At 36.8% G+C, this 14,305-nt stretch overlaps 1 protein-coding gene across 2 annotated transcripts in view; it reads left to right on the top strand.

Moving 5' to 3' along the window:
- Nucleotides 1-14,305, top strand: part of bbs9 (Bardet-Biedl syndrome 9) — a 212,420-nt gene that overhangs the window by 133,048 nt on the left and 65,067 nt on the right. For both annotated transcript variants that reach the window (XM_015372902.1, XM_015372077.1), the window contains exon 21: nucleotides 787-894. In XM_015372902.1, the coding sequence (XP_015228388.1) occupies nucleotides 787-894 (108 nt within the window). The remainder of the gene's footprint in view (nucleotides 1-786; nucleotides 895-14,305) is intronic.

Raw genomic sequence — 14,305 nt, 5'->3', positions numbered from 1 at the left:
CATCTCTAGGCTACACTATTAAATTTTATTCATAATGCATCAATTGATTATTTTTCAGTGTTTCAAATAGTATGTCATGATTATTCCTTGTCGTTTTCATATAACCATTGTTGCAAAATACGGTTTTATGCCCAAACTTATACAACAACTCTGGAACATCTGGATAACAAGTATTGACTTCTTTTTTACTAGCTAAAAGATGGGCTGTGTGCCAAAGAAAGAGCAAAAATCTCAGAAACTTTAACTTTCTCCTCCGTCTTTATGATCAGAAAGCAAACAGAGATTTTAGATCATAATTTAGTTTGTATGTCTAAAGTATTAATGACAGATTTAGAAATGTTTTGTCTGGAATAGAACTGATCAGCCTACATAAATGTTAAAGCAGATGTTGAAAGGTTTTAAAATCTCCCAGAAATCGGTGGGATTTCTTTCTTATGTCCCCATAATTAAAATAACTGTTTTAAAATTGCTTTGTGTCTTACTTTGAAGCCCAGTTCTTTCACCAACCTAATGGTTTTTGCAGCTTAAAGGATCATGCTTTACGGTCTAAGTATAATTTTAGTTTCACAATACACCCACTTGAAAAGATTCTTTGTATTTTGCAGTGTCAGCTTGTTGGTTCTGCAGATAATAAATAAAATTCCTTAGATGCTCATTATTTTTAATCACAGGGCTTCACTTATTTCATCTGTGACATCAAAAGCGTGTACATATTATATCATAGAGATGGATATTATCAGTGATAGAAGCCCTCAGTTTGTTGATGGATGCTGTCATTTCTCACAGGAGGCGTTGAGCCAATAGCAGAAGATCTTGGTGATGGAGAGGAGGTGGAAAATCCACAAGAAATGACCAAATTTATCAAGAAGAAACCATCTAGAAAAGTCAAGAAAGGTAGGAGAACAGATAACTTTTTCCCTATTTTCTGCTTCATCCATCATGTTTTAAACTAGTTACTAGTTACAGTTACTATTCTTTGTCAGGTCCTCTTTTCCTCATGGCATAGCGCTTATTGTCATCCCCTGGTTTCCCCATATTGCTTTAACTCACTAACAAAGTGGATCGTGGTCTTTAGAATCCATATGGTTTAGATTTTAAACTCTAGGTCTTTTTTATTTATGTAAAGTCACATAACCCCTGGGCTCCTGCAAGAACTTGAAAATAAACAGCAACAAAACAACTGAAATATTTATTTCTGATGGAGTACGGACCTGCTTTGATATTTGTGCCTTTTGCATAAAGAACTTGTTGCATTTATTTTAATGGTCTGAATTTTTTAGGCTTGTTTAACTGAAATTAAGCATAAAATTTCTTATAAAGCTGAAGTGACTGCTATCTACTGTGTATATAAATAAAGGAGGTTGCATTGTACTTTTTTATTAAACGAAATACAGGATTTATGTTTTAAAAAAATAGCAGTTCTAATATTTTATTTTTTTTTTTTATATACTATATAATTTATCATTTTTTTTAATGTAAAAATTAAAAAAATGACTCTATGTGGATTGTTTAGAACAGGTACTCTTCCTCTAGAGGTTGAAGGGGACAGATTCAGAGGGGTCCCTGAAGACCAACTATTTCATTATGTGTGTTTTGTGAACTTAATGTGGTTGAGGATGAAATTCATTACGATTATTATTTTGTGTAAAAGATCCATACATTTTCTCCTGCTGATTCTGTGAGGGTTTCGGTGGGGCCTGTGCCTATCTCCGGCAGCCTATGGGTGAAAGCAGGGTTCCTGCGGGTCCTTAAAAAGTCTTAAAAGGCATTGAATTCTTCAAAATAAAATTACTAATGACTTAATTGGTATTAAAATGTCTTAAATCAGTCTTAAGTAGGTCTTAATTTTTAAAACATCATAAATAGGATCATTTTTATTACAATTTATTTTTGTAATCTAAATAAAACGTTAAAATTGACTTTTTTTTTTTTCTTTTTATAAAAAAAATTAAAATGGCTCGCCATTATTGGTTCCGTCCCGATAGCGGAACCAATAAAAGCGTTGTTGCGGCCGGGACATTTGGGAGATGCGGCATTTACATTTTGCCTGGAAAATATGAGCAAGTGTAAATGTAATGGAAATTGTCTCCAGCCAAGAGTTTTCTCCATGGCTAAAACCAGGGAACATACATGAGGCTCAGTGGATTTTGTGCAAGAAGTCATTCAAGCTCGGAACGATGGGAATTAAGGCAGTGGAGTCGCACATGCGAAGCGCGAAACACAAAGCGTCAAAATGGAGTTACCGAGAAACAGCCGGTATTTCTCAGTTTAGTTCCACCCTTGTCTCTGCAACGCCTCCACTTATCACCAAATCAAACATACTAAGAAAACCATACAAAGAAAAATAGCTGCAAAAAAGACTTAGCACTGGTTATGTTGGGGCTTTAAAACTGATTTGTTTTGTTCCCTGCTAAAACAAAGTTTGTGAATTCAGTTAAATAATTGTTAAAATATATCTGTCATTTGTGTGTTTTTAGGTTTCTTCCTGTATGGGAAGCTTTTCAAAATTTGAAACATTAGTGCAGTGGTTTATGTTATAATAAACCTTTGGGTTTAGTTGTCGCAAGCGGGTTTTTCTTGTGTTTCTTGTGAATTCGGTCTTAAATTTTTATTTCACGTGGCATTAAAAAGTCTTAAAAAGTCTTGAATTTAACTTGCCTTTTGCTGTAGGAACCCTGGAAAGGAAAGGTAGTCTGCCTCAGGGCATCACAGAGAGCATTCACACTGACACACACTTACATCTAAGAACAATTTAAAGCAGCCAATCAACCTAACAGTCCTGATTTTGGAGTGTGGGAAGAACCTGAAGAGAACCCACACATGCACATGGAAAACATGCAACCCAGAACCTTCTTGCTGCAAAGGAACAGTGCTACAAACTCCGCTAAAGTCCAGCCCCTCTGCTTAATAAGATGCAAAAGAAAATCAAGATATGTTTTACGTTGCCTGAAGCAGATATGTTAAACTAACATGGGGTCTATCTCAGTCGGACCTATGCAAGCCCCCTTGCGTAAATTTTTGTCGGGTGTGATCAACCCCACTGACTTTCAACAAGCGCTAAATGCCACGGCCTCGTCCGACACGATTTTCTGTGAGTTGGACGCAAAATCGGATTTGGTGTGTTCTGGCATTTTCTGTTTTAATTGATCACACCTTCATTCTTAGTTGGATGTCTGTGGTTTCTGATTGCTGTGTGTGCAAATTTAGACTTAGACTTAGACAGTACTTTATTGATTCCTGGGGAAGACTCCCTCCGGAAATTAAGGTTACCAGCAGCTTACAGGGCAGAAAAGTATTAAGTTAAATGGAGTTAAAATTAAGCCAAAAAAAAAAATACAAAAAATAATACAGATTAAGTACAGTGTATATAATAGGAGTTGTGTGTAAGTAATATAGGAGTTTGACAGATAGATTGACCAGTAATATGTTTTTTTTATTTATTTATATTTAGGGGTGCACCGATAAATCGGCTGGCCGATCGATTGGCCCCGATTTTCTTAATTTAGGGTGATTGGTGATCGGCCGATATTTACATATGAAACCAATCTTAATCACCGATCTATTTACCTCCGCGAGTGTCTTAAGATCAGTTGCTATTCCATATTTTTTCTGATCTTTTGTTGAAGTTTTGTTTTTTGAAATGTAAAAAATCAAAAGGCCAATGTTGTAGTCTTAAGTTTGTTTTATTTAATTAATATTTATTATTTAATTCATTTCTATGTCAAGGCTCTACCTCATGGGCAGTTAAAACAAGTTTATAATGGTTCAAGGCTATTGTTGAAGGGCATGTTTTTCAAGAAAAGATTGTAACATTGAAAGTGAATTGCGATCTTGTAACACAGTGTTGGTTATAGCAAAAAAATAATAAAATCGGTATCAACCAAAATCGGAATCGGCAGGGCAGACTTTTTAAAGATCGGTGATCGGAAATCGGCCGGAAAACTGCAATCGGTGCACCCCTATTTATATTTATTTATCTCTGCTCTCCTCTCACTCTTTCTACCAGTCTGATTGAGAATCATTAGATCAAAAAGAGATATAATCTTCATCTATTTTCTATTCATAAGTCATTTTTCGTCCCACATTTGTTTTCATTTCCTTTTTTGGTTTCTCTTTTCTTTTTTCAGCATTTAATCCCTTTTAGTGTTTTACTACATTATATAATCCTGAAAACAATAACCAGATGTTTTGAATGTACACACAGTTTAAAAGCATAAACATACATAAAACAAAGTGGATTTTATTTGTTGGCTCCTGCTCCGAGACTCAGACACACACCGAAACACGGCTACCACAAAGGCCTTTCTGGTGGGCACAAATCCTTTTTTTATGATGGTTTGTCTCGCTTTAACACAAACACAGATTCGCTTTGATGGGTTCTACTTTCATTAGTGCCTGGTTTGTCTGTGCGTGCTGGATGTGCACATGTGCGGTTAATCCACTCAGGCGTCACAGCTAATGAGAAGGGGAGGTGTGGGAGACACTGAGAGGGCGACGCTGGGATCATTAGATACACACGAATATACAAAGTGTTCGTCTACACAGCCCATCATCCGGTCTCTCAATCATCTTTAGGAGAGAGTGTTTTAAAATGCTTGAAAAAAGTTATCATAGATTATTTTTTCTTATGTTTAGCTTTTATATAATAGTGTATTTAGTTCTGTATCCCCACCAAAACACTCATCCATTAGAGCAGCAAGCCAAGCAGAGCTTGTTTTAGCTGCAACCATCGGATAATAGCCGTTTGGTTTCAACCGTGTCTGGGTTTCATCAACCAGAATTTCTTCAGTTACTAAACAGCCTCGTCCCTCTATCCTTACAACCATATTTGATCTGTTCACATCAAAGTTCATTTTATTCTTATACTGTAGAACATTTGCATTGAAGGGCCAGAGTTTTACAGCAAAACACATAAGTTTAGAGTAAAAAAAATATAGAAATAAAGAATGATGTTAAACGGAAGAAGATTATGTAAAACAATTGCATTTTATTGTACTATAGTAGTATAGTCTACTAAAAACAAGAGTCTGATTAGATTTAAGTATAGGTATTGAACTTAAACTATATAAACTAATCCATAATTTAACTTTAAGTGAGAAACTGTCTGATTTGTCATTAGCCTTACTTCTTTGCTAATATTTCCAGTTAAATAATGACAGGTGTAAATCACTCAAAGCTTGAAATTAATTTCAGAAGTGAACGACAAGCCAGATGCGAAATGACAAATCTGGAGTTATTTGCTCACAGTTTTTCCTTTCAGTTAAAAAGATGTGCTGCTCGATTCTCACAGAGTTTGAACGATGCACAGCGAATCGGTAGAGGGACATGAAGAGCATCACAGAAGTCTTTAGGATATGTTAGGAAGGCATGGATAATCTTTTCCAGCTCTTTCAGCGGGAAGTAAGGCTTCACCTCAATAAGGGTTCTTCTTTTCCAAAAATCCTGCTTTAAAAAAAAAGCTTGTATGTGCTCTTTGAAATTATCAACCCAATTGTTTAGAGGTAAATAAAAAGATTTGATTGGGAAAAAATTGGTTTAAAAAATGTATTATAGTGGAAAGAAATCCCTTATCACTGAATAGTTTAGCTACATGTAGTGGATATTCCTCACTCAGTCGCTACAGTAACTGACTCAGTTACAGAGAAGTTATGGCTTGTTTCAGGTTGAATCAGGAGCAACAACTATGAAATGGAAAAATATGAGAAAAAGGTTTATCAAGATTACTTAAGTTGTCAGAGGAATTGTTGGGCAGGTATTGGCAGGAGACATAACTTATACTTGGTCTGGATCCATAGAGGATTCCTAAAATAAAAAAGAAACTGGAGATCCTGACTGTGGCCCTAAACATAACTGTGTTTTTCCACTGTGGATTGTATGAGTGTTTCAGAGAGTGAAAACTTTTCTTTTTTTTTTTTTCCAAATGATGAGTATTTAACATCTTTTTTTAAAGTCTAGGTTCACTTGGCTACATCAAATACTGGACATTTAGCACAGGGATTGTTTCTGCAACCATTATAAAGAGATAATGTTTCACAGACTGAAGACAGATCAGCTTCTTTTTAAGAGGTTCACATCAAATCTTTGATGTGTGACGGTGGAAGCTGGAAATAGATGAAGAGCACCACAACCATTGTTTCACCAAACTGAACACAACGACAAAAGCCAGTTAGGCAAGACCTCGGGAGTTTGGAACTTAGCTGTTTTTACACTTTTCCTGTAACACTTATTTAAAGTGCTGCTGGACGTCTGGTTAGAGAATCTCTTATCATAGAAATGGATCTGCACTGCAGACAGATCACGGCGCTATCCCTGATGAATTATAGTAGGTTGATAAAACTCAAATAAACTAGATGTGTCATGTTTAATCTTCTGTCACAGCTCCATTAATCCCTGCTGAGATTATAGTAACTATAGAAACAGGAAGAAAGTGCAAATATATATTCGTTTTCTGCTTCAATGTTCAATTTATCATCAGAATTTCACTGTTGGAACCTACTGATTCAACTGTATATAATCTGAAAAGCCTTATTTTCCTGCATTTATGCAAAGCCATCTATTTTATAATGTAACCCATTCAGATGACAACTAAAAAACAAGTAACCTACACGGACATTGTCTACAGCCACTAATCTGCTGCCAGCTTTTAAATAACCATTAGGCGAGTAATATTGTAGTTTTATCTGCTGTAAGCTCAATACAAAGAGAGTTATATCTGCATAAGAACAGCGCTTTAGACACAAGTTGATTCACTATTATTTGGGCTTTATGTCTGTGTTTGTGTACGATGAACCCAGGCTTAATATCCAAACAGGGACTTAGCACAGCTTTCCTCTTGTGGCTTTTTCTCTCATTTGCTCTTTTGCACACAAATACCCCCCTCTCCCCCCTCCTCTCCACCACACATACCAATAGACCCAACTCTTACAAGGCAGAACTTAAAGAAAATCTCTAATTAGTGCCGTTTGCCAAGGAAAGCTCCTGATCATGTCTGCGGTTTGTGTTCAAAGAAAAGAATGAAGGTTACAGGGGAAACGATTGGTAAGTAAAAGAATGAACGAGGATAAGATCATGTCCAGACTTGTGATAAAAGGAGAAAAAGCAGACCATACTTAGACTTACTGTTGTGATTTTCTATTAAACATTTAAGTCTCTTCTGACCCCTTTGAGCTAACTGCTTTTTAAGGTCATTTCACCATTAATAATGTAGCCAAACAAGCTGATTCTACATGTTTCAGTTTAAAAGGAAAACTGCTATATAGAAACTTAATGTTTTTGTTCTCTCTGCAGGGTTTAATTAGACTCGACTCTTCTGTAAACTATTCTTATCAGATGTTGACAAAGTGCCAGAAAATCCCTCAGATCCAAAGGCCACCTTACAGCTCCCATAAAAACCAGGGAACAAGGTGACCGAAAACAAATCTGTTCAAAGCCCGTATTTTCTAACACAAAGGAACACACACCTTCCGCCTACCTGTCTTAAAAGTAATTAGGCCTCATGCCAAATCCTGCACACACACCTTCCCGTTAGCTAACATGGCAACCGGAAAGCTCATTTGGTCGACTTGAAAGGCATCAAAAGATGTCTGAGGGTCGGACACAAGGAGAGAGGAGGGCAGAGCACGCTCCTTTTTTCCTTCTCTTGAAACAGAGATTTTAAAGAGGGATGAAAGGAAGAAGGGAGAGTGTCTTCCTTCCATTTCCTGCTGCTGCATCTCTTTTTGTTCTGCTCCTCCCCTGTAGCCAGGCTGGGATCACAGACATGATCCAGACCGCAGATCCACACATACAACCGTACAGACACACATGCACTAACAGGAAAGTGTACATTCATGTCTGCCCTTCTTTTTTATTAGCACATCAGTATTAGTCGTCATTATAAAAGTGTGTGGGAAATGTAATTTTTTATTTTTTTGGTCTCAGTTACCCTGAAGTTAATTTGTGCTCCCAACGAACAAGGACTTTGTTCTCCTCCCTTGATCTGATCTTTGAGGCTGTAAAGCTCTTATCAAAGGCGGTGTTAGATCCTCGCCTGTGGTCTCCTTATTACTAATATAAATTTTCCAACAGCTAGTAGCCTGCAGGCCAGGGCTTTGTCCAACTACAGGTCCATTCACAACTTCACCATTTTTTACCCTCATTTCCACTTGTTGCTATTTCATTATAACCCTGTTTTATGTCAGGCCTGTTTGATTATTATTTCCCGGTCAGGATCAGTAGAATAGGACCTTAAATCAAACCAACTGATTCACAAAGCCACATTTTCTTTCAATAAACCAAAATCATCACTGGCATTGCTGATATAAAATACCTGCTCTGTAGGTATGAATTGATCTACACCCATTACAAAGAAGGGGATTTTTCTTACCCAAAACTGTGAAAAAAATGAACAAATCTCCAAAAATATGAAATGGCGGAGACATTAAATAGAAACATAAATCTGGCAGTCTTGGTAGCTAATTTGCACCAGCCATTCAAGCACATTAGAGTTGCCTCTCAACTCTCCATTAGCTGCTGTTCTTTTCTTCACCCATTAGTGTTCTTTATGCATTAGTATGTTGTTAAGATCTTTCCATTAGGTGATGAATCCACATAAAAGCCAATGTCTTCATGGAAAGCATTTAAAAGAGAACACAGATAAGAAGAAGCAGATGAGCCAAACTCTGGAAAAGATAATACATGATCACGCTAAAGCGATTTTTGACATAATTTCCTATAGAGACAGGAAGCAAACTTGTGTAATCTAGCACCAAGCATTTATGATCTGATGATCTATGTGGTAGAATAACTGTGCTTAGTTACTCAATGCATCAACAATCTAATGTTCTAATGTTCGCTCTACCAAAATCAAGTTCTACCCATAGCAAATTGTATATTATAAAGGGAAAGAAAAACTATTTCTCTGTAATTTAACATTTGATAAATCTACCATGAACCTACATAAACACTATTAGGGACTTTTTAAAGAACACAAATTATGTTTCTTTCACCAGGACAGAAAATTAATATAATTTCCTTGCCTGTTATTCTCTCCGACATTCATTACATTTGATCTAAATTAATTAGCGATGATTAAAGAAATTTGCCATTGATTGGAATCATACAATTTTAGGCACTTAATAACCCTTATCAGTGATGGACTGGACAGAAACTCAAAAATCTGATCCCCTTAACCACTAGTGAATGCATCTTACTAAGCAAGGCAAGGCAGGGCAAGGCAAATTTGTTTGTATAGCACAATTCAGTACAAAGACAATGCAAAGTGCTTTACATGATTAAAATACAGGAAGATAAAACAGAATCAAAGCAATCAATCAAAGCAATAAAAAAAAATTAATAAAATAAAATGAAAAATGCATAAACAAAAAGAATATTAAAAACAGTTGGACTAAAGAAAATATGTTTTAGTTGAACTGTTTAACTAGAACAGTCGAAGGCAATCCTAAACGAATGTGTTTTTAGTCTTGATTTAAAGGAACTCAGGCTTTCCGCACTTTTACAGTTTTCTGGAAGTTTGTTCCAGATAAGTGGAGCATAGGAACTAAATGCTGCTTCTCCATGTTTAGTTCTGGTTCTAGGTCTGCAGAGCAGGCTGGAGCCAGAAGACCTGAGTGGTCTGGAGGGTTGATACACTGATGGCAAGTCTGTGATGTATTTAGGTGCTAAGCCATTCAGAGATTTATAAACTAACAGAAGTATTTTAAAGTCTATTCTCTGAGATAAAGGGAGCCAGTGTAAGGACTTTAGAACTGGGGTGATGTGCTCTACTTTCTTAGTCTTAGTGAGGTCACGGGCAGCAGCGTTCTGGATCAGCTGCAGCTGTCTGATCCACTTTTTAGGCAGACCTGTGAAAACACTGTTGCAGTAATCAGTAAGCATTGACAAATATTACTGACAACCAAACGGTATTATCAGCAACATGTAGATGCATGAGTGCAACAGTCTGCTTTCCTACAGACTGAAGGAAAGCAGGTTAGACTTAACTTCAGACGGTCATCAAATAACAGGAAGGCCAAATTATGTATATCGACTTTCTCCATTTTACCCCTTTTTTTTAGCTTTAAACCTTTCTATGTCTAGAAAGAATTCTGGATTTGGTAATTTTGTAGATTTGTAAAATAAGTTAAGGCTCTGTATTCTTTTGGGAAAACAAACTGAGACTTTTATTTTTGCAGTGCTAGCTACACTCACATTACAGACCGAGCTAATCGCTAATGTACCATGTTTAAGCCAGTTTTAGATAAGAACACTGAATACAATAAGAACAAGTTCTTCTTATCTGCTTTCTAATTCTGCTGCATTTTCTCTTAGCATCAAGGCTTAAATCATATATCAATGATATTATAATATATTCTTATGTAATATTTCTTTAAAAGAAAGCAGATCACTCAGCTGGAAATCAGCCTCTAACCCTTTGGTGCCTCTTTAATATAAACTTGGAAAACAGAGATTTTGTTCAGTTTTGCAGAAAAAGACCAAACCAGTCAGTTGATAGGCAATCGTAGGTTTTTGTTGTTTTGTTTTTTTGTTTTGCAATAAGAGTCAGAATAAATGTAAAAATTTTGGAAGATATCTGAAATAAAATATTACAGGTTAACCATCTATTCTAGTGGATACAGTTAAAGCTAAAAGAAAAGAAAAGGATTTAAGGATTTCCACTTTGGAAAAGTTAGAGTTTCCTGATAATTTCAGAGGATGCTCTACCCTACAAAAATTGCATGGTAACCCTAAATTATAGTAATAATTACACAAATCTGACATCAGAATAGCCATAAATTATAGGGTGATAGATATCAGCTGAATAACAGTTTGCACACTAGCAGATTTGTGTCTTCGATGTCCGCTTCAAGGAAGTCTATCATAAAATACTAAATGCTAGTCACACATCTTAATTTTGCATTAAGCAGCATGAAGTGACTTCCTCCACCTTTTAATGTGTGAAGTAAATCAAAGCGAACCTGCCTATTTGCTGCAGTGTCATTCCCAAGTCAGTTGTAAGGTCAGCAGCAGAGGAAAAACTGCACAAGTAATGAAACGTGTGGTAACTCGGTGAGAATCAGCATTTAGAGCTGTAGGGGACTTGTACCAACATAGCTAAATTATACAGTCCAGCTGTGTCAGTCTGTCGGACCGGTAAGAGGGTGTACAGCGCTATTGGTTTACTGTTGCACACTGTGACTGCTGGTCACATCCAGCTCCTGCTTTCACACACATGCACATCGAGCCCAGCAGGCAGGTTTCCTCAACCCTAACAGGATTGTCTGGGGTGATGGCCTTAAGTTTCTGACCCATGAGTCTGTCCTCTGAATGTGGGTTTGTGGTTTTTGGTGGGTTTGACAGATAGAGGTCTCTCTATTTAAGGCTCACCCCCCGTGAATAAAAACACAGACAGAGAATGGGCTCTTGTTTTGCCATCTACAAACCCTCACCCACATATACACACTGACTTTCTGAGGTTAAGTGTCCTTGCAGATGGAGAGTAAAATATGAGGCCGATTAAACTGCCCCTGAATGCCGAATGTGTTTGCACATATACTGAGTGTGTAAATGTTTAATGACATTTTGAGTCTGTAAAAGTCGGTGTTAACATTACGGAGCTTGTAGAATATTCTGACATAATAAGCTAAAGCGTTCAGTGTTTGGATATTTGTATAAACGTATAGGAGCTCCTTGAATATAAAAGGTCGCTTGAATATAAAAAGTCTAAAAAAAAATCCATCAATTTCAGAATACTCGCTGAATTTGTAAATATATTTACTGCAAATAAAGGACAAAATATAAATGAAAATTCAAAGTGGTATTTGCTAGATACGTAGGAGTATTGATAAAAATGTGAAATCATTTTGTGCAATTTCAGAAGAGAAAAAACAAAGGTTGTCGAACCACAACGCCCTGAAAACATAGGGTAAAGCAAGTTTATTTGTATAGCACATTTAAGTACATGGACAATTCAAAGTGATTTACATGAATTAGACAATGTAGTAGAAGGAAAAATTAAAGCAAAGTTAAAGCTAATAAAGATAAAAAAAAAAAAACATGGTAAAAGCAGGTAATGAAACAAAACCATCGGGCCACATTCTTTAATTAATAATACCTCAGTTAACAGTTTAACTTCAACAGTCAAAGGCAGCTCTAAACAGATGTTTTTTTTTTTTTAGTTAAAAGAACTCAGGCTTTCAGCACATTTTACAGTCCTCTGGAAGTTTTTTCCACATAAGAGAATCTATTATCTGAGCCACAGTGAGCCAATGGAAGGACTTCAGAACTGGACTGATGTGCTCTATTTTCTTAGTTCTAGTGAGAACACAAGCAGCAGCATTTTGGTTCAGTTGCAGCTGTCTGATGGACTTTTTAGTCAAACTTATTAAGGCACTATTGCTGTAAACAATTCTTCTAAAGATAAATGCATGAATGAGTTTTTCTAGATCCTGCTTGGACATTAGTTCTTTGACCCTGGAAATGTTCTTCAGGTGATAAAAGGCTGAATTTGTAACTGTCTTTATGAGCCTCTGAAGGTTCAGTTCTGCGTCAATCATGACACCAAGATTTCAGCTGTTATCAGAGGTTTCTAGCTGTACTAGTTGAAGCTGTGAGCTTCCCTAATCATTTCCCAGACTGGGCTAAATTTAGTTGTAATTAAGAACCTTGAGTTGTTATTTATTAAGCTGTAGAAGCACTGTTTAATCATCCTACCTCCAGCATAGACACTCGGGGTAAAAAAGCGTTTATTTTCCCCAGTGGACTATTCGATCTTTGACAGTGCTCCTTGGATCCTCCACAGTTAGCCCAGGTAGCATCGGTCGATTGCAGCTTCTCCCTGCTCTGCTGCTGTTCCCCCAGTGAACTTATCCAAACTTCAGCTGTGCTCCTTCTCTCTTCTCTGGAGCTGCCTTATCTCTCCGTTTCGGTGCCCAGTGGTCTCCTCGAATCTACCGCTCTAGTCCCTTAGCTTCAGAAGGCAGCATGGCTGGCCGCAGGTTATGTTGCTCTCTAAGCAACTTTTCTCACACTGATTTCCTGCTGCTCTTATCTGAGCTCAGGAACTGAGATATACACTATGTATGAGCACTTCCAAGCACTGCCAATTGACCAGTGCAAATGTAGTGATTATTGTGGTCAGTGGGGGTAAAACTCCTAGCCCCTTCATTTCTCTCTGTATTGTTATATCTAAAATTTCTAAAAAAAAAAAAAAAGTCCACATTTCTAAATCCAATGTTTACTAACAAAGATAAGAATCCCAAAAGAATGGGTTATCAGTTAAAAGGAAGAAATGGAAGAACATATCTGCCTGTCTTTTTAATTGTAGACTTAAAAATAATTTTTAATTTACTGGCAAATTTAGAACTCTGAGTGTCTCAGCTTGTTAGCAACATTAGTTTGGCTTTGAAACTCCACAGCTTGTGAACAGTAACAGAATCCCCAGTATGGCTATTACTTTATCTCATGAACAGTTTCTTTGGCTCTGGTTGTGTTGATGGAGCAATGATGTGATGCCAGGCTTTTTAATGTCTGTGTAATGTTCCATTAATGTCTCTGCAGTAGCATTATCTGATCAGCTATTCTTAGTCGGAGGCTAATGCTTGTCGTGATTACAGATAGAGATGAGAATGGCGCTCCAAATATTTGTCGAGCAGTCGGGAACCAAGGTGGACCAGTGCATCAAACGGACTTGTTGAACCATGCAATGGAAAATGTAAGAGTTTGAACCTCCCTGAGTCATGCTATGGACCAAATGTTGGGCTTTGTGGAACATTGGCCTTTGATTGATCAATTTGAGAGTGTTTTGGAGTCTATTAGGAAAGGATTTATATAAAGGCTTTGTTTTGGTGAAATATGTAGAACCCATCATTCTGGATCAGTTCATCTATGTCTGGAGAACCATGGAGATCCATGTGGTTGCAGCATCACAAATCCTGTTTATCATTTTAGGCTTGTTTTACAAAGCGTTAGTTGAGACTGGGAGCATAACACGTCCATTACAGACATAAATAGGCAGAGATTAATGCAGGTGGTGTGGGCTATTGTGAGACTAGTAAAACATTTATTTTTATAAAAGGTTCAGTTGTTTTTGGCTCTAAGAGATAAACAAAACATTACGCATCTGAACATCAGGAGTGTGGTACATTATGTAGTAAACAAAGCCGAAACTTCACTAATCAATAAATATCTGTTAAATCCAGGTCTATACAATTTATGGGCCTAAATCATGTTCTCAAAGACTATCCCTCACAAACTCTGTAGCTGTTTTAACTGGTAGAGTTACAGTATTTAGTTCTTAATTCATCTTTTATGTTGCCTCTATCAAAAT

Source organism: Cyprinodon variegatus, unplaced genomic scaffold, assembly GCF_000732505.1.
Source record: "Cyprinodon variegatus isolate N-32 unplaced genomic scaffold, C_variegatus-1.0 Scaffold0, whole genome shotgun sequence".
Taxonomy (NCBI): Eukaryota; Metazoa; Chordata; class Actinopteri; order Cyprinodontiformes; family Cyprinodontidae; genus Cyprinodon; species Cyprinodon variegatus.
This window is presented reverse-complemented; position numbering and strand designations above follow the sequence as displayed.